Raw genomic sequence first — 21478 nt, forward strand, 5'->3', positions numbered from 1 at the left:
TTTATTATTATTATTATTTATTTATGCCTGTAACTAATAGACTTATTTCTGTTGTATCTGCTGCACCTATGAATCTCTATCTATGAATCTCTGTGTTTTGCTTTTGTAGAGTGGGAGGATTGGAGACTTCTATTGTTTGATTCCCACAATGGCCTCTATTCATAAAGCATTCCCGCATGCGGTAATGCTCAAAACAGCTGACTTTCCCGACCATTTAGCAAAGTGTCCATTCATAATAGCTGTTTCTGCATGAAAAGCTACAATTCCTGAGCAGTGCGGGAAATTACCGCCTTGTGCGGTGATTATCACAACACATGTCACTGAAGGTTAATTCATAAAGATTAGAGCAGGTGGAATGGGAACCGAGAACATTGACTGTTTAGAAAAGGAGATAAGCCAGCGATAACAGGCAAGCTAATGTGGACCGACCTCCCAGCAAGCTACAGCGAGAGCAGAACAAAAAATGCATCCTGGAATACCAAGGCTGTGTTTTTGAACCCCTTGGGTACCTGTTTTCAGATAAATTTCACATCAGAAAGCCTGCATGAATAACATTTCTTGAGGTTCTTCTAAGCTGCAGCAATTAAATAGATTGTTTAGAAAGACTATTAGACAGATTCAGCGCAGATTTAGGGCAAGGAGAGGCAATTTAAAAAAAATAAATGCACATGTAAAGGGATGCTGGGGCTGCCTCCTTTATACTAATTCTGTCTCTGCACAGAGAAAATGTATCAATTCAGCTAGTACCGCTAGTTTAGTGCGGAAATTCCCCGACCTATTATCGCAAGTGTAAACTTTTTTATGAATTAGCACACAAAAGTCTAAAATACCGATGCGGTATTTTCCCTCCAAGATTTTTTTTCCCCGCAAATGTTTTATGAATAGAGCCCAATGCCATTTATCACTGTACAGAAATGTCATTCTCTGTTATGTATAACACTTGTGTGTCTTCTTTTAGTGCCCTTGGGGTGCACCTGCAAAGCCTATAAACCAGTGCTCCTTGACAGAGGTCATGAGTGAGGAGCTTGCCAGGGAACTCCAGCTAGAGGAAGAGAGCCATGCCTTCCCCGGGGAAGCTCTGTAAGTAACGCATCTGTAGTTTTTACTGGCTGTTCATGCAGGAAAGGATTTAGATCACTGTGTCAGCTTCCAGACTAGGCCGTACAACCTTACAAGTCTTGGTTATTGTATTAGTTACTGGCTGAAACTTGCATTACTCAATGTCAGTGTTAGTTGGACAGTTATGCTCCCAGAGGGCATCCGTAAGACCTTATAGAGATTTTCCAACTAGTTATAAACTTTTTATATGTACTGGAGCCAATCCATCTCTTCCCACCAACAGAGGGAGCTGCTGGGGGCCCATTTATAACAGTGGCAATACATACCGTATATTCCGGCGTATAAGACGACCCCCAACTTTCACAGTTAAAATATAAAGTTTGAGATATACTCGCCATATAAGACTACCCCTCTTCCAAAGCACACCAAATGAAAATAAAAAAAGCATCATATACTGGTGCTATGTATAAACAGATTCTGGTGCTGTACTGTATGTGGTACCCAGTATATAACAATATATAGGCGATTGACTGTTTGGATTGATCAACTCTCCCTGAGTGGATTGGCCAGCTCTCCTGGTCTGTTTATCAGAGCGGTATGAAAGAATAGATTGTGCTGTGCCCATAAAACACATCTCTTTCACCCTTCTGGCTTGCCCTTATATCCTATTTACCTCCTTCTCTGCCTCTCAGATCTCGCACATGTGTGCCTGCACCGCCTCACTACAGTCCTCAGCAGCGATATCTGAGAGGCGGTAACAGGATATGGTGTATCGCTTGGCATCAATGACACCTGGTGTATAAGACGACCCCTGACTTTTTAAAAGATTATCAAGGGTTAAAAAGTAGTCTTATGCGTATAGCATTTTTCTGGCTTCATGTCACTTTTTTTTTAATAGAAGTGTAAACTGAAAATGTCACCAGTTTTTAGCAGTCATCATCAAATTGTCAGGCGACCATAATTGCAGGAATCCAGACGTATTCCTTGGGTGACGGTTCAAGGTCAACTCTGTTGCTATAGAGGAGGGCCAAGGGCATGGTGCATCTTGGAGCATGGTGGGTGAGTAAGAGGACAATTGTCTTGGCCTGCAGATTGCTCTGATGCATCGAGTGGGCTTGGGCCCACTGTACAAACAATAGTCTCGGCAGTGGCAGTTCTGAGTAGCCGCCTCACCCAAAAACCATCTAATGTATATACAAGGCCTTAGACACCTGACGTGACATGGATAATGGAGGCTGCCATATTTATTTCCTCTTAAAGGACATCTGAGGGGAGGGGCAACAATCTGTTTACTCACCTGGGGCTTCTAGAAGCTGTTTCAGTCCCTTGCCGCAGCCCCGGTCCTCTTTGGTATCCTGCTGGCCGCCCCTAATGATCAGCGACCCACCGGTGGCTCGTTTCCTCTGTGTCTGCGCGGGCACTAGCATTTTTTTTTCCAGGTGTGTGATTTAGATGCTACTAATGAATGACAGATCAGGACAGCCGGGTAATGTTCATTGTTTAAAGGCAAATGCATATGGCAGCCAACATATCCCTCTTGCTTCAGGTGTCCTTTGATATTGATTCCTTAGAATTCTCTTACCATAATGTCTGATTTAGAAGAAAAAGAAAAAAAAGTCAGATGGATTTGCTATGAAATGGATATATTCAGTTGAAGTGGTCAAGCAATGTTTTGATAGTGAAATCTTTAATTGCAGTACTGATGAAGGACCTTTCCTGACCAGTGAAAACCTTGATACATCGAGTGATGCAGTGCTTGCCCAAATGCTACAGATGCAGTTCGATAAGGAATATGATGCTCAGCTTCTCAGAGAGGAGAAGAAGTTTAATGGTGACAGTAAAGGTAAGTTTGCCTGAGAGTGAAGATAGTCTGATGAAATATACATATTGGATACAACCTAGAACTCTGCTGTTTGTTGCAGTTTCCATTTCCTTTGAAAACTTTCGCAAAGTGAATCCATGTGAAGACAGCGATAGCTCTGGGGATGAGGTGGACTGGCAGGATACACGCCACGACCCGTACAAAGCTGGTAAGCGGATATACTGTGTTTTGTATAAAGTTTTACTGGAGAGATGACCGTACTTTTTTGTTAAATCAGGACTCCACTAGCATCCTAGACATACTGTTTCCCACTTGGTAAATGCAGCTATAAGCATGGTTCCAATTTACTGGAAAGGTACAGTGGTACCTACAATAACGGAATCGAGAATCTAAGTTACGTTCTGCACTTGTCTTCTTTACTGCGAACGCTCTGTGCAAGCTGCTGGATCTACTGACAGTTGAGAGATGCTGTCCTCTTCAGAAGTGCTTTAAAGCGAACCAGAACTCAGAACTTCCTTTCTACTGTAAAAGTTGCGCAACAGCATTATAACGTTTAAGGAAAAATATTTACTTGTTACAGCTGATACAAATCCTATAGTAAATCTGCACTGTTTCTACTTCCTGATTAATGGAAGCAGAAATATTGTTAACATCCTGTGCTTTCAAATGAGCGTGTCTGCCGTGGCAGTGAGGTGACACGGGAGAGATCAAATTACACTTGTGATTAGACACAGGTGAGTGGGAATTAGACAGGCTAAACTCACTGAATGCATTCAGGGTGCATTTCTCTGTATTCCTTCTGTCCTGTTCAGGTCCACTTTAAGATGCTCACTACATTCTCCCCAACAGCACCACCTAGTGGCCAGAGGGTGCCATAGCATTACATGTAAACTGTTGACTCCTCAGATCATACAATACAATACAATAACATTTCTATAGCGCTTTTCTCCCATAGGACTCAAAGCGCTTAGGCTCTCTCAGATTCAGTAATTAGTAGGATGAAGTATTCACACAACAAAAGTTATATTTCTGCAAATGCCAGACTGAACAGGTGGGTTTTCAGTCTGGATTTAAACACGTCCAGGGATGGGGCTGTTGAGGTAAGGAGTTCCAAAACGTAGGGGCAGCATGACAGAAGGCTCTGGGACCAAAAGTTTCTAAGTGGACTCTGGGTATGACTAGATTATTAGAACCTGTGGATCTGAGAATGCGGGGATTGCTACGCAGCTGTAACATATCTTTCTTGTATCCAGGGCCCAGATTATTCAGGGATTTAAATGTCAGTAGGCCGATCTTGAATAGGACCCTCCATTCTATAGGTAGCCAGTGAAGGGAATGCAGGACTGGCGTTATGCGGCAGTGACTGGGTTGGTTGGTTAGCAGTCTGGCAGCAGTATTCTGTATAAGCTGTAGGCGGTACAAGGCCTTTTTTGGAAGGCCAGTGTAGAGAGCATTGCAGTAGTCCAGTCGGGATGTGATGAAGGCGTGGACTAAGGTTGGCAGATCTTCTGGGGGTATGAGTTGCTTGATTTTTGCAATGTTCTTCAGGTGAAAATAGGATGATTTCACCACAGCAGAGATTTGAGTTCTGAAGTTTAAATCCCCATCAATTAGAACTCCCAGGCTACGCACATGATCAGAGCTGCGTAGATCTGTGCCTCCTATTCCCAGTGATGAAGACTGCAAGTTAAGTTGTTTTGTTATCATGCTCTGCCCTCCAATCAGAAGGACTTCAGTTTTGTCTGCATTTAGTTTCAACCAGTTGTCATTCATCCATTGCTGTAGTTCACGTAAGCAGGCGTTTATAGTTAGAGTTGGGTCTGTCACACCAGGCTTGAAGGAAAGATATAGTTGGGTGTCGTCTGCATAGCAGTGGTATGTCAGGCCATGTTTTTGGATTAGTTTTCCCAACGGTAGCATGTAAATCGTGAAAAGCAGGGGAGAGAGGATTGAGCCCTGGGGCACCCCATACTTAAGTGTTACAGGGGTGGACAGGAAGGGCCCCATAGACACTTTGTGGGTTCTGCCACTCAAGAAGGATTGGAACCACTGAAGTACTATGCCATCAATGCCGCAGTATTCCTGTAGCCTGTTTATCAAGATGTCATGGTCAACTGTGTCAAAGGCTGCAGAAAGGTCTAGCAGTATGAGGATCGAGCACTCTCCTCTGTCTCTTGCCATGAGCAGGTGGTTGCATATTTGGATGAGGGCAGTTTCAGTGCTGTGGTGTTTCCTGAAGCCAGACTGGAATGGGTCATAACTGTTATTTTGTAGGATTCTGGCTTCTAGCTGGAGGTATACAGCTTTTTCAATTAGCTTTCCCAGAAAGGGGAGGTTAGAGACAGGTCTGTAGCTGGTCATTGCATCTGGGTCCAGGGAGGGTTTTTTTGAGGAGAGGCCTGATGATTGCTTCCTTCAGTAAAGCAGGAAATATCCCTGATTGTAAGGAACAGTTAACAATTTTGAGGAATACCGGTACGAACAGGTCGGGGCAGTTCAACATGAACTGTGTTGGGCCAGGATCCAGGTCACAGGTAGTTAGGCGGACGTGAAGGAGGATGCTTGATGTGACTTCTTCATCAATTTCTTTGAAGTTTGACCAAGGTGTTACGTTGTCTCTGCTAATGGTCTTCGGCGCTATATTAGGCTCAGATGCTGTAAGTTGGATGGCGGACCTTATAGCGGAGACTTTGTCTGTGAAGAAATGGGCAAATTGGTCACAGAGGTCCTTTGAAGACTCGATATTAAGTTTTTGACATGCTGGGTTGCAGAGTTTTTCCACTGTGCGGAACAGTTGGGCTGGTTTGTTAACTGCATTTGCAATCTCTTGTGATAGAAAGGATGATTTTTTTCCCGTGATTACCTTTTGGTAGCTCTTCAAGTGGAAGATTAAGGCATGTTTGTCTTCTGGGGACTGAGATTTGCGCCACAGCCTCTCAAGTTTTCGGCCTTGTCTTTTCAGCTCTTTTATAGCGTTATCAAACCACTGTGCATGATGGTGTGGAGTAAGATATTTGGTGCGCAGAGGAGCAATGGTCTCAAAGGTGGAGGACACACATTTGTTGTATTTAAACACCAGAGTATCAGGGTCCAAGCTGGAGTCAGTCAATTCATCAAAGCTAAGGTTATCTCGGATATGTTGAGGTGTTAGCCCTTTTAAGCGGCGATATTTTATTTGATTCTTGACCTGGTGTTTGACGGCTGGTATTGAGAGGGAGAAGTGGATAGTGTGATGGTCTGACCAGGCAACAGGATTAATTTCCACATTGGCTATTGACAGCCCAGTATGGAATATAAGGTCCAGAGTGTGACCTTTCCTGTGAGTAGCAGAGCTGATTGATTGGAGGAAGCCCAGTTCATGTAAGGCACGAGGTAGCTCTTTTCCAAATTGTGAGGAGTCGTCGTCCACCCATGTATTGAAATCTCCAAGAACAATCCATCTGGGGTGTTCCAGTGTTAAGTTGCATAGGAGGTCTACAAGTTCCTCAAGGAAGTCTGAGTATTTTTCTGGTGGGCGGTAGATCAGCAATATGTTAATGTTTTCCTCAGCTGAAAGTTGCACCCCCAAGCATTCAAACGAGTTGGTAGGACCTACAGTAAGTGGTCTGATTTTCAAAGCTGATCTAAAGCAAAGTGCAACCCCTCCTCCCCTGCGTTCTTTCCTGTTGCAGTATATCACGGAATAGTTTGTTGGCACAGCTGCCTCCAGGGTGGGGCCAACAGGTTCAGAAAGCCAGGTTTCAGTCAGGCAGGCCAGATCAGAAGACTCTATTAGATCATGTATGATTGCTGTTTTGTTGTTTATTGATCTGACGTTGCAGAGGACAGCCTTGATGGGGCTACCCTGGGAGCTGAGGTCTGAGATTGAGGACTCCAGGAGGGAACAGTCTCCAGATGTGTGGCTGTCATCTCTGCTGGATTGTGCTGGAGCTATTAGGGTTGTTGGCTAGGTGTACTCTGTAGATTTTGTCACAGTTATTTTGGTTCTGCAGTGAATAACGTCTTTTCCCACGTCCCCTGGATCCTCTCTTTGTCTTTCTGTAGATTCCAACAGATTTAAGTAGAATTATTGTTGATTTGTCAATTGGATATATATATATTTCTTGGTTGGTATACAGCTGGAAGTGTCTGTGCTGAATATTGATGTTTACACATTAGGATGGACAAGAGACAGCTCAGGGCTCCTGCTAAGAAAGGCCCTATTTAAAGTCGAGGTGTGAACTTTCACGGCTGTGGCTGGTATCCTGCAGAGATCAAAGGGCCTGTATAGACTGAATTGTCCTTACACAGAGATGTATGGATGGACAGCATGGATTTGAAAACACAGTCCTTTGTTTAGGAGTTTGAAGATATAATAATATATGTAGAAAAATATAGTCTATTGAGCATAGATGCTGTAGATAATCGATGAAAGTTACTCACAGGATGGGAGACGGCGGGCACAAAGAGGCAGAAAGTCTTTAAGGTCTCAGGTCAATTCCAAGGAAGGTGTGCAGTGTCCAGCAGTGTGTGATACCAAGGAAGATCCAATCCAGCTTAAATCTTTGCCATCCCAAGTAATCCAGGTGTTCTGAAAGGTTATAGGTGTTGCTGGAGAAGTAATACATTAGAATCCACTGAAATTTCGGTCCAGTCTTTCCATTGAGAGGTTTAAAGTAGCAGAAATGAGATGTAATGTCTGGAGCAGCCTTAGAGAGCAGCAGCACCAGTCTGGGCGCGCTCAGACTTCAGTTGCATGCAGGCAAAAAAGCAGGCTGAGTGATAGGGCATTTCCAGGGCTAAATGAGGCATTTTGGATTGCTACATATTAGAAGCAGCTGTCCTTTATAGAAAACCTATAACGAGAAACTGAAATGGTTTCTTGCCTTTTCTGCCAAACCAGCAGCTGCATAGTTTGTATGCTCTCCCATATTTGCAGTGCTTACTCACTAGGATTCCTCTAGCATTGCAGAAACATATTGGTTGCTTCTGTAACATTATTGCTTTGAGATTTCATTCTTTCATTCTATCTCAAACTGGGCTAGTATTAGCAAGCACATTTTTGCTTCTCTTTCAATTCTTTATTGTAATTAATTAGACCAGCATCTTTTACATCCATTATAGGCAAGTGAGTGCCTAGTTAGGGAGGCTTCATTCCATCAGGTCAGTGTAGTACCAGAAAGAAGCCGTTCACTGTTGTTCACTATATGATAAATAACTTCTCCCCTCGCATTAGATCTCACTGACTTCTGTCGTGTTTTTATGCAGATAAACCAACCACCACTCCAAAGAGGGGCTTTATTGGTAAAGGAAAAGACATAACAACCAAACATGACGAGGTGGTGTGCGGCAGGAAGAACACGGCTCGGATGGAAAATGTAAGCACAGGAGCTGAAAGCGGCTTTTGGGACTAAACTATTCAAGATTCAAATGTCACTGTTTGTTGGCAGCTGCAATTTTCCATTGCAATTCTTAGCCATCGCAGCAGTGTACCCAAGCTGAACCTTAAGCAAAATATCAGATCTTGCCTAAAAAGAATGAAGCATCTTCCTGACCCCCCCCCCCCCCCCACACCATTACCGCACACAGACCCCCCAGAATCTATCCGTTAAGAGCTCGTCAGATATATTATTGTTTCAGCGCTCCTTTTTATTCATTTGTGCCACTGCACTCCTGCATTGAGCTCCAGACCCGGGCAGTGGTCTGGAGGAGGATGCAGGAAGCCTCTCATTTTTTGGTTCAGCTTGGGTTCTCTTAAAATAAAAACTCCACTTTAACTGGAATTGCTACTATGCTTTGCAAGACTTTTTGTAATTGAAATTATTAAAAAAAAAAAAAAAGTTTCCAGCAGCTATGACTTTCCAAATCTGCACCCATCTAACAGAATTTTTCTTTACATTTCACAGTTTGTGCCAGAATTCCAAGTTGGAGATGGCATTGGCATGGACTTGAAGTTATCCAATCAGGTTTTCAATGCATTAAAGCAGCACTCAATCTCTGAGCAGCGCAAGAGTGCCAGACTGCATGACAAAAAGGAAGTGTCTACAACTGTAAGTCTGATTTTTCTATGTTCTTTCTTCATCTTTGGTACTTTAAGCTGATATTTGTGCTGTTGGTGTGGCAGTGTTCTTTGGACTCCCCGAGATAAAGTTTGCTTATGTTATCTGTTGTCTTTCAGGAAAAAGTGGTGGATCCAAAGACCAGACTGCTGCTGTATAAAATGGTGAATGCTGGGGTGCTGGAAACTATCAATGGCTGTGTGAGCACTGGAAAGGAGTCAGTTGTGTTTCATGCTAGTGGAGGAAGGTATGGAGACATTCAAACTAAAGTGCACCATTGTATTTACTAAAAGTACAGCGCTAGTCTACTAACTTTCTTTCTTTTTTTTTTTTTCTTTTTTTTTTTTTTTACTATGAAATTGGGCATCAATATATATAAATATATAGTCATTAGGTGTCCATAAATCTAGCGATGTATGGGCACATTGACCGAGAGACAGATCTTTCTCTGATTCGAGACCGACCTGTTGGCTGCACAGCAGGCTTATTCCTGATCAAATTCAGCATAAAATCTGTTTCAGGATCGCACACTGCTTCACACCCGGTTAACCACGTCAGCCTGAGATTTCCCAGAATGTGTGATCGATATATTTGACAGTTTTTGGCCTGAAATCTGTCGAAACGTCGATAGGGCATGCTTGTTGCAGTACCAAATTTTCATCCGATTTGATAATTATCGAATGGGCAATTGTCCGCAAAATCGCCACCTTTTATAGTGTTGTATGGACAACTAGAAATGTAATCACGTAAGATAGAAGTGATTTACATTTTAATGATAAATGGCTTTTTAGGACAAGGTTGCTTTAAAAACTGGAATTCCTGATAAAACCTCACATGAGTGAAATCGCTGCGCTGTCATTTCTGACTGAATTCGAGCTGCCTCACTCTTTTGCCCTTATATTTTTGCATGATCCTTCAGATAAACGTTGGAACATTTCTGCGAGAACTTTGTTTCGGATGGGGGAGCCAAGTGGCTGTTTGATTTTGGGGTTTGCAGAGGACGCCCCCACAGTTCTTTCATGACCGTTACACTTTCATATCAAGCCTTAAACCATTCCTGTTTGCCTCTAATGGTGATAGCAGAAATGCTCTTACCAAAGTTGACTCTTGCACTTTGTTTTGTAGTATGGAAGACCAGGAAGTTCCCGATGAATGTGCCATAAAGGTTTTCAAGACGACTCTTAATGAATTCAAAAACAGAGACAAATACATAAAAGATGATTATAGATTCAAGGAACGATTCAGCAAACTCAATCCACGAAAAATCATCCGCATGTGGGCAGAGAAGGAAAAACACAACCTGAAGAGGTATATGAACGCCTACAGTTGTAGTCTTCCCTTTCTTCTATATTGATGTAGTCTTTTATCTACTTCTATACTGACTAACAGTGAGTGGATGAGAAAAGTTGCTATGTATGTTTTGACAAAGCAAAATGTTTAAAAGAGTTGCGCACAAAGTAACGGATTAGGAGTATCATGCTGGAACAAAGGGCAACTATTTACATTGAAAGCATGTAGAAGAGCTATTTAGCCAGCATTTTCTGCAGAGTTGTACAGAGCATATAGTCATGTCACTAACTGTCCCTCAGAGGGGCGCACAGTCTAATCCCTACCATAGTCATATGTCCATTGTAGTCTAAGGCCAAATTGATGAGGGAAAAAAAAAATTACCTGGCTGGAATTCAAACCAGGGATCCAGTGCTGCAAGGTGAAAGTGCAATCCACTGTGCCACCCACCATTACCACACTTTAACCACTTCAGGACCATAGGCTTACACCCCCACCCCAGTGACCAGGCTATTTTTATACAGTTCAGACCCCTGCAGCTTTAAGGGCTCCCCCCCCCCCCTTTTTGCTTGTTGGTGGGCTCTGATCGCTCCTGCGATGTTTGTTTTTTGTGTATGTATATATATATATATATATATATATATATCCCCCCCCCCCCCCCGCCAGCAAATGACAGCTATCGGCTGTCATATGCATCAGCCTATGGGAGCTGATGGTTTCTCAGCCTCTCTAGGGGACAGCCAAGTGACACGGCTGTACAACGTAAATAGACAGCGGTTTCGCCGTCTAACAGTCTCCTAGCGGTGATCTCCGCTGGTAGACTGATGACGGAGCCTCTGCTGCAGAATGCTGGGGAGTATGTTTGTCAATACCTAGCACACCATCTCTGGTATGTGGCACTTTCTGAACACTCGTGGGCTTGGTTCCCACTTGTGCCGGATCATGTGCGGCCAACAGGAGCAGACATTGTAGTGTCTGCTGGAGCCTCGGGGCAGATGTTACCCCCCCATAGGCTATATAATAAATGCATCCGCCTGCCCGGAATTATCAGGGACTGCACAGAAATGTGGCCCACTAACGGCAATGGATCCCATGGATGCAGACATAATGTCTGTTTTACTTTCAAGTGGGAACACAGCCTTAAAAATGGACCCAAACTCTTCCACACGATTAAAAAAAAACTTTATCTCACATATAGCCTAGAAATCCACTGCTGCTGTGTTATTTATTTAGCCAGGTCAAACTGTTACAAGTAACTTAAAACATTGCAGGAGAGCTCTGTGGGGATCTCTGTGGCTCTCTCCTCATACATAAACGCTGAGGCTTAACCCCCCCCCCCCCATATAAAAAGTAATGAAGACTTTTTTTTCCCCCCACAAAGGTGGTTATGCTGTGGATAATCCTTTAGAGCAGAGAGTTTGTTTAAATCTACTTTTTAAGTTTTAGCAGTTTTATTATTTTATTTTTTTGCTCAATGACACATTCATTGAAGTATGCAACAGCTAAAATCTATGAACTATTGACCCTTTTTATCTCTTTCCTGCTCTCAAGCCATTTTCTGCTTGGAAAGTGTTATATAGTTGGAATTTCTTATCGGTGAGGGTTACACTGTAGTCACGTCCTGGGTTACACTGTAGTCACTTACATACCTGATATTTAACTCTTTCAGGCAGAGAAAGGAAAAAAAGGAACACAGCATAGTTATTTGTGTGCAAGGCACTGTATATACCCATGTCTATTTCATAGTCACCTCGAGTACCCTTTAAGATATCTATATGCTTGTTAATGTGTAACTGTGGTGTATGTAAAATATGTAGGAAAAAGATGCATTAGAACGGATAGCCTTGTAAATCAGTTGGCTCATTCAAATCTAATCTACAAAACGTGTGGGTTGTAACATATGAGATTGTGACCGGTTTGCAAAATATGTGCAGGTTTTCTGTGTATTATAATTGTGAACACTCCAAAAGCAAAAGATTTGTTCACTTTATTCTGCTCAGAATGATGGCACATTTAACAGAGTAAGGAGTAAATGCAGCCTATGAGTGTGATGGAGACTGGTTTCTTGTGTGTTCAAGCACTATTCCCCCCCCCCCCCCCCCTTTTTTTTTTTTTTTTTTTTTTTTTTTTTTTCCCTCTACCATGTACAAGTTGCATTAAAAAATTGAAAAAAAATGGAGTTGTTTCCTTCCTATTCTTAGAGCTGTTGGGAGGCTGCTGTTATTCTTGACCATATGATGATCATATGATAGCACAGTGTTGTCATTCTTCAGACCAGGCACCTCCCATTACCCTGACTAGATTAATGTTGCAGCAGGGAATGACATTCCTGCCATTCTACAGCCTAAAAAAAGATTTGGTCCTCGTTCACACTATATGCTTGGCTGTGTGCATTTCAGCAATGTGCATAGTGTGCGATACGCAAGAACAAAATAAGTGCTTAGGTTGCACTGTCTGGCATTCTTACTATTGTGCTGTGCAGAAGTGTGTTGCCATGATGCACTACCACAAGCATTTGTGCCCAAAATACAGCACAGACCCATTCACTGTAATGAATGCAGTTTCAGATCCACAGGTTCTAATAATAGTCATACCCACCTGAAAGTTTTTGGTCCCAGAGCCTTCTGTCATGCCGCTTCTACATTATGGAACTCCTTACCTCAGCAGACCAAGACAGCTCCATCTCTGGACATGATCCAGACTGAAAACTCACCTGTTCAGTTTGGCCTTTGCAGAAATGTATATTTTTTGTGTTAATATTTCATCCTACTACCAACTACTGAATCTGAGAGCGCCAAAGCGCTTTGAGTCCTACGGGAGAAAAGCACTATAGAATTGTTATTGTTAGTGAATGGGATAAGCAGTGCATTGGACGGCATGGCAACGCAGATGGTGTGGGTTGTGAATGCAAAGCTATCTGCATTTGATAATGTGAACGAAACCTTATGTACAGAAAGCAGTGGTTATAGACCATTTAACTATTTTGCCTTGGTTGCTAAAATTATAGTTGTACTGGCAGCCCAGTTATGTGGTAACACAAGACATACAGTTAATAAAAACTATTGTGCTGTGTAGAAGGTACTAATATGTTTTCTAAATGCCATTGTGTAGGATGCAGAAGGCTGGCATTCCTTGCCCAGAAGTTGTCATGCTAAAGAAGCACATTTTGGTCATGTCTTTTATTGGGAAGGATCAGGTTCCTGCTCCAACTCTGAAAGAGGCGAAACTTGGGTTGGAGGATTCCAAAGCTGCCTATTCTCAGGTCCTTGAGGTACGTTTTTTCCATGGTTTACAGAACAGTAACATTTTATGTAAACTCCAGGTAAGCCCTGGCAGGGAAATTGTGGTTAGTGTCCCCCAACAAAGTAAATTAATACCAAAGCAGATTTCACCCACTACTGGAGTTCAGAGCTGTTCGCAGCATCCTAGTACAATGGAAATCTGTACTGTGGCAGAGCTGAAGCCACTGGTGCCACAATAGTGAACAAGTAAGAGAGTAGTGGTCCTTTGTGTTTAAAGAGACTCTGAAGCCTCTTAAAAAATTTTTTTTTTTTTTTTTTTATTACACAATCCTGTTTAACACATTAGCCCTACTTAAACCGCCGCATCCCCGTGGCTGTAATCTATCTAAATCCCCCCCCCCCCTCCCCCGCAAAATCCACAACTTTCTTGGTCGTGGATTTTGCTGCTGTTGGAGGCATCGCTATGAGCCGCAGCTCTCCCTCCATGCGCCATCTATCAGCGGCGGATCTCCGCCTCTCCCTCGCCCCTCTCAGCGAAGGAAGACTGAGAGGGGCGGGGGAGAGGCAGCGATCCGGGCTAACAGACGCGCTGAGAGGCAGAGCTGCAGCTCATAGCTCTGCCTCTCACTGAAGCGCTGCCCGGATTGCCCCCCAGGGAGTTAGGGGGGATTTAGATAGATTACAGCGGCGGTTTAGGTAGGATTTTTAAGAGGCTTCAGAGTCTCTTTAAATGTATGAGTATTCTTCTCACCCTTGATGTGTCTCACCTTGAGATGTTGCTGAGGGAGTCAGTACTGATTGATCAGCAAACGAGGCTTGTTCCTAAGATCGCTCTCAGATCACCCGACATCAGATGGTAGATGCTGGATAGCAAATCTCGGCTCTCCTCCGTCCCTGCCTGATGTAGAAGGCTGTTCCCAGACTTCCCTCTCGTCTCTGGCTCAGGCAGTCTGATATGCTGCAAATGGCTTCTCTAGTGGTGAATTAAGTATAGAGTTTGTTATCGCAAATTAATATGGAACATGTCAAAACCCAACGTGTTTCTCAACACCCTTGCTTTATTAGAAGAAACTTATAAATGAGGAGCAGCTTGTATTTTCACTAACCAGTGTAACTGAACCTCTCCTGTGGACCTTAGGGGGTTCAGTTTGATTTTCACCACTACAGTAGACTTGCCTTATTCTGAACAGACATCTGCTGCAATTCTCTCCGCATTCGTGACTTTTGCTCCTCCCCACCCGCAATACAGGTGATGTGGTAGAAGGTAAGACCTGCTTCCACATACCTACGTGAACATATGAATGGAAGGCAGCTTTAACTCTGGCTGGGATTTCATTGCCAAGCTGTTATTGGGCTTTAAACACTGACATCTGGGAATGAGTACCGTAAGTGAACAGTTTGCAATCAGAAATTTGTCTTTTTTTTTTTTGTTTTGCAGTTGATGAAGCAGCTCTATCACCAGTGTAATCTTGTCCATGCAGATCTGAGTGAATATAACATGATGTGGCATGATGGGAAGGTAAATATATTTGCACTTTTTAATCATGTCATCCTAGAGCAGTTGCCTCTAATTTGTAACCTAAGCTTTTATGTAAACTGCTTCCATATTTTTTGTGCGGATGTCTGAATTTCTTTACTATCCATAGTATACCGGTAAGTGCATTTACGCATTTATTGGAAAGCCATACGTAAGCAAAGCATTTTAAAAAGGAAAAATGCATCTAGGCAGTAAAGACCGATCAATATGGATGTATTTACCAAAATAATGTTTTTCTGCAGGTGTGGCTTATCGATGTCAGTCAGTCAGTTGAGCCTACTCATCCTCATGGACTGGAATTTCTGTACAGGGATTGCAGGAACGTGTCTCAGGTACAGCTGAACTTTATTTTAATTTTTATTTTTTTTTATATATATATTTTTTTTTTTAAGAATTAAAACCTATGGTTGGGCAATCTGTAATCTCTGCCCTTAAATGTAAGCTTTATGACAGGAGTCTCCCAACATGGCTGTCTTGCATCGCTAGAGGCAGCAGCAGACCGCCCTGGGACATCTACTAAGGCCTGTATCACATTGGCAGGCAGATCTTTCCGTTTAGTAGACTACACCGGAATGGATTCTAACGGATGCGAACGGTTGCAATGTTAACCAACGGATGTGTTCACGTTGCTCTCTAATGCTAAATACACACCATGCGTTTCCGCGTTCGATGCGTCAGTCGATACGCATCGATTCGATTATTTCCGACATGTCCGATTCAAGCTTCGATGGATCGTTAGGTCGATTTGCCATACTTTACATGGCAATCGACCTAAAAATCATCGAAATGCGTTCGGAAATGCTCGGAAATAATCGTATCGACGGACGCATTCGACGCGGAAACGCATGGTGTGTATCCAGCATTAGAACAGTTCTCCGAACAGACTGCAAGTTTGGAGAGGCTGCGATAATTATAGAACAACTGATGCGTCACATTGACCGTGTGCTAATGGAACAGATGAAAACCGGATCCATTTCATCTGATCAGTTTTTGATCCTTCCCGTGTGAACCCGGGCCTTATGCAGTATAAAATCAAGGGAGAAAAAGGTCTTCGGGAAAAGGGGCCAGAGAGAAGGACCGTAACCAACAGACTTGTTCCCATCTCCTCCTCCTCAGTGGATTTGTGGGGGATGGAGGTGGATCGGGGTGAAGGAAGGAAAACTGAGCATAACGAGATGAGCTCAATCAAGGTTCGAGGAAGTAGGACAGATTATTCCTGCTGCATCTGTATGCAGGATCCCTTTGACAAAAGCTGCCTCTTCTACTACGTATTTCCCAGAACGTCATTGGACAGCACCCCTGGTGAGACTTGTCTCCCTCCCAATCGTGGACAGGAACTGCAAAAGAAAAGATTTGCATAACAAATTGGCAGCCATACATAAGCCACTATCTTACCACCAGTAACTCAGTTCAGTTTCCTGTCCCGGACGGGAATGCAGAGGAGAGGTCTCCAGGATGCTATCCATGACAGATGGTCGGGGGCAACGTCTTTCAGGGCTCCAGGCATGCTGTACAGTGGACAGTCGGAGCCCTGCAGCGTGGAGGAGGCTTCTCCGTATGAGGCAGCAGAGATATAGCGCAGGCGCGCTTTCAGACCAAGGTACTTCCGGGTCAACCCGGAAGTTGTCACGCGCGGCGTCCGGCGTGACTCTGATCGGGCGGCAGGGGCCGCGGAGGTGATTGCGAATCAGCATCAGCTGATTCGCTGAGGTAATTAGCAAATAGCGCGGCAGGGGCTGCGGAGATACGAGGTAATTATGCATATCTATTAAGCGGCAGGTGCCACGACGGGGGACTATGCAAATAAATTATGCTAATGGGCTAGTCAGCTGAGCCCTATTGTTCATGTGATTCTGGATTTAATCCTTTTCCCTGTCTCACTCTGGTGGTTTATGTGAGCATGGAGGACGCTTCTGGGTCAGCTCCTGCGCAGTCTGCCAGGCCAGCCCAAGATACCTCTCTGGCAAGTACAATAGAAATATAGATATGCAGTGTGTATATATATATATATGTGTGTGTACTAGAGAGGGTGCTAATGGTTGGCTTATTATTATGTTTTATAGCCTGAAAAACATGAAAAGCCTGAAAAACATGATAAAACTGACAAGGGTCAGCATGCATCAAGTGGATCTAGCAAATCTGCGAAGAAATGTGCCATTTGCTCCACTCGCTTGTCATCCTCATCCTCTAAAAAGTTGTGCCAGGATTGCACAAATAAACTGGTTAAAGATGAATCCCCTGTCATATTTAAAGATCTGATGGGTTGGATGCGGGCGGAAATGTCTTCAGCAATCAAAGAAATTAAGGATTCTGCTATTTCTTCTCAAGCTGTAGCCCCCAACCCTGCTGATGTTCCTGGCCCTAGCAGTGACGCTGCTGTTATACCTATCAATACTGGGTCTTCTCCTACTCCGGCGGCACGTATTCCTGTGCAGGCTAGGAGAAGTAGGGAGAGTGATATAGAGGGCTCAGAACTCTCTGAGGGGGAAATATCTGCATTAGAAGAGATATCTGAGGGTGAAGAGATGGAAAAAGCTGAGAAATCACAGAAATTTGCTTTTTCCCCAGATTTAATGAAAGATCTCCTAACCTCCATGCATGAAACAATGGGTATTAGATCAGAGCAAAAACCCCTGACACCCCTGGACCAGATGTATGAAAGTTTGGCGGACCCCCAATCTAGATTCATTCCGGTCCATTCTACTCTTAAATCTATGATTAAGAAAGAATGGGAAAATCCTGAGAAAAGGGCCTTTTGGCCCAAATCTTTATCTAAGCGCTACCCTTTTGCCCCGGATGATCAGGCTTGTTGGGGTCCTCCGCCAAAGCTGGATCCTTCCTTTTCCAGGGTGTCAAGAAAATCAGACCTGTTGTTTGAAGACTTCGGTAACCTAAAAGATCCAATTGACAAAAAAAATGGATAATGTTTTGCGTAGGGCTTGGGAGTCGGCTTCATTAACTTTCAAACCGGCTGTGGCATCAACAGCAGTTAGTCGTTCTCTGAAAACTTGGCTATCAGACCTACAATTTAAGATTGCTAATGGAGTTTCTAGGGAAGAAATTCTTAACGACTTCCCAAAAATTACGAATGCCTCAAATTACATGGTTGATGCGGCAGATGATACAGTAAAGTTGGCAGCCCGAACCACGGCGCTAGTCAACTCGGCTAGAAGGGGAGTATGGGTTAAGACCTGGAATGGGGATACTTCCTCAAAATCTAAGCTTTGTGGTATCCCCTGTGAAGGTAATCTGCTGTTCGGTTCAAAGCTGGACGATACACTAGATCGTACGGCGGATAATAAGAAAAATTTCCCAAGGAAGCGCCCTTTTCAAAATAAGCGGCCATTTCGGGCCCCCGCCAAAAATGAAGCGGATAACAAATCTTCCAGGGGTAGAAGATGGGCCCCTTATAGACAACAAAGACCCCCCAATACCTCTACTAATACCAAAAAGACAAACAAGCAATGACGCCATCATTCCAGTGGGGGGGAGAGTCACCAACTATTTCGAAAAATGGCAACAACTGTTCAGCAATCAGTGGTTACTGAATATAATATTAGAAGGTTACAAAATAGAGTTCGAGCAGCCTCCCCCTCAAAATTTTGTCCTAACCCCTTGTCCAAAAGACCCATCTTTAAGAATAGCCCTTCAATCAGAAATAAGGTCACTTCTTCAGAAAAGGGTAATTCGTCAGGTTCCAGCATGCCAAAAAGAACAGGGATTCTACTCTCCAGTCTTCCTGGTGAAGAAACCTCAGGGAACCTATCGATTTATTCTAAACCTAAAGAAACTAAATCTGAGGGTCAAATACAGAAAGTTCAGGATGGACAATATCCGATCTGTAGTTCATCTCTTACAGAAAGACGACTTCTTGGCATCTCTAGACCTGAAGGATGCATATCTTCATCTGCCAATCCATTTGTCCTGCCAACAATACCTAAGGTTCGCCGTGTGGATGGAAGGAGAGGTAAGACATTTTCAGTTTAATGCCTTACCTTTCGGATTATCTTCAGCTCCATGGCTATTCACCAAGGTTATGTCTGAGGTACTAGCCCTTCTCAGGTTAAAACAGATTAATATTGTCGGTTACCTTGATGATTTTTTATTATGGGGGTCTTCTGAGAAATCCGTTTTTGATCAGATAACTACAACTTTGAGCTTCTTCCAGGACTTGGGTTGGTTGATTAATTGGGAAAAGTCTGCCCTAGTCCCTTTCCAATCCTTAGAGTTTTTGGGTTTCATTATTTCTACTAGAAAGGAGAAATTGTTGTTACCTGATAGGAAGATCAGTGCTATTATTGACAATGTTCTCTCGTTTCAGAAATTGAGAAGCATATCGCTAAGAAAGGCCATGGCACTTCTAGGTCTTCTAACTTCTTCCTTTCCGGCAATCCAGTGGGGGCAGTTCCATGCAAGATTCTTACAGATGTGGATACTAAAATCTTGGAACAGGTCTATGACGTCACTGGACAAGAAAATCGTCATTCCACAGAGTACAAAGGCTTCTCTGCTTTGGTGGAAACAGCTGGATCATCTATCTCCAGGTCGTCTGTGGAGTTTTCCTCATCAGAATACAATTACAACCGACGCCAGTTTATGGGGTTGGGGAGCCCACTTCAATTCTCAACCGGCCCAGGGAGCCTGGAGTATGACGATCAGTTCACAGTCATCAAACAACAGAGAACTGCAAGCAGTGTGGCAAGCTTTACTACATTTCGGGCCCCAAATCAAGAAGTCTCATGTGAGGATAAGGACAGACAATCAGAGTGTGGTGGCTTTCCTAAACAAACAAGGGGGTACGAGGAGTCAATCCTTATGGGAAAAGACGACGAAGATCCTATTTTGGTCAGAAAGGAATCTCTCATCCTTAACAGCGACACACTTAAAAGGAACCTCAAACCAACTGGCAGACTACCTCAGCAGGAAGAGGTTGGATGCGAACGAATGGTCATTAGATCAGGAAATATTCCAGCAGGTGACATTACAATGGGGCTGCCCAAAAATAGACTTGTTTGCAAGGAAAGTGAATACGAAATGCCAACAATTTTGTGCCCTGTTTCCAGAAGATCTACCATGGAAAGTAGATGCCTTCTCGATCAATTGGGGGGAAGTAATGATGTATGCATTTCCTCCAGTTCCGTTGCTAGCACGAGTGATAAAGAAGATTATACAGGACAAGGCTCGAGTAATCTTAATAGCTCCACTGTGGCCAAAAAAACCATGGTTCACGTCACTGAGGGCACTAGCAGTAACAGATCCGATAATATTTCCTCCTCTGCCACACTTGCTATCTCAGGGTCCAGTATGGCATCCGAACTTACACATGCTTCACCTTTCAGCTTGGAACCTGAATGGGGCATCCTGAAGTCCAAAGGGTTTTCAGATGAACTATCAGAAACTTTGATACAGAGTAGGAAAAAAGTGACTCGAGAAATATACCAAAAAGCCTGGAGAATATTTAACGATTGGTGTGGGGAAAGATCCTTTAACAATGCATCTCTTAAGTCCGTATTGGAATTTCTTCAGTGTGGATATAAGAAAGGTCTTAGTATCAGCACCCTGAAAGTACAGGTATCTGCTCTTAGTGTGTTTTTAGAAAAACGGCTGGCAGAAGAAAATCTAATTGTACGTTTTTTTCAGGCTTTAAAGAGACTTAAGCCAGCAATTAAAACAAAAGTACCTGCTTGGGATTTAAACATTGTTTTACAGGGTTTGTGTGAGGCCCCGTTTGAGCCATTAGCGCAAATTTCAGAAAAATGTCTTACCTTAAAGACCATTTTCCTGCTGGCAATTACTTCAGCCAGGAGAATTGGTGAATTACAATCACTATCCATTAGAGAGCCTTACTGCACCATTTCGGAGGATAGAATAACATTACGTCCTGATGCAGCCTTTCTACCCAAGGTAGTTTCCTCTTTTCACAGAAATCAGGAGATCTTCCTGCCCTCCTTTTGCGAGAATCCTAGTAATGAAAAGGAAAGGAGACTCCATTCCCTTGACGTAAGGAGATGTCTTATACACTACATGGAAAGAACAAGTTCCTGGAGGAAAACTGACGCAATGTTCACCCTTTTTGCTGGAAAACAAAGAGGCAACAAAGCTTCCAAAGCAACGCTGGCACGATGGATAAAACAGGCTATCACATCAGCATATCAGGTTCAAGGAAAGCATTTAATCTCTCCAATCAGAGCTCATTCTACAAGAGCAATATCAACCTCCTGGGCAGAGAGGGCAGGGGCATCTATAGAACAGATATGCAGAGCTGCTACCTGGTCAAGTCAGAACACTTTTGTGAAACATTATCGCCTAAACATCTCGGCTGCAGCAGACTTATCATTTGGAAGGAAGGTGCTGCAGGCAGTGGTCCCTCCCTAGATCCTATATCTTGTACATCGTCTCACCAGGGGTGCTGTCCAATGACGTTCTGGGAAAGACAACTTTACTGACGGTAACGTCTTTTCCAGTAGTCAGAAGGACAGCACCCCTGCAACCC

The 21478-nt window shown here is 43.4% G+C and overlaps 1 protein-coding gene across 1 annotated transcript in view; it reads left to right on the forward strand.

Annotated features, from left to right (window-relative positions):
* Positions 1-21478, forward strand: part of RIOK3 (RIO kinase 3) — a 35009-nt gene that overhangs the window by 9268 nt on the left and 4263 nt on the right. Inside the window, exons 2-11 of the mRNA XM_068237259.1 lie at positions 959-1080; positions 2757-2902; positions 2982-3089; positions 8129-8238; positions 8767-8910; positions 9039-9166; positions 10045-10227; positions 13318-13477; positions 14887-14967; positions 15228-15317. Coding sequence (XP_068093360.1) covers positions 959-1080; positions 2757-2902; positions 2982-3089; positions 8129-8238; positions 8767-8910; positions 9039-9166; positions 10045-10227; positions 13318-13477; positions 14887-14967; positions 15228-15317 — 1272 coding nt within the window. The remainder of the gene's footprint in view (positions 1-958; positions 1081-2756; positions 2903-2981; positions 3090-8128; positions 8239-8766; positions 8911-9038; positions 9167-10044; positions 10228-13317; positions 13478-14886; positions 14968-15227; positions 15318-21478) is intronic.

This window comes from Hyperolius riggenbachi, chromosome 5 (genome assembly GCF_040937935.1).
Source record: "Hyperolius riggenbachi isolate aHypRig1 chromosome 5, aHypRig1.pri, whole genome shotgun sequence".
NCBI lineage: Eukaryota > Metazoa > Chordata > Amphibia > Anura > Hyperoliidae > Hyperolius > Hyperolius riggenbachi.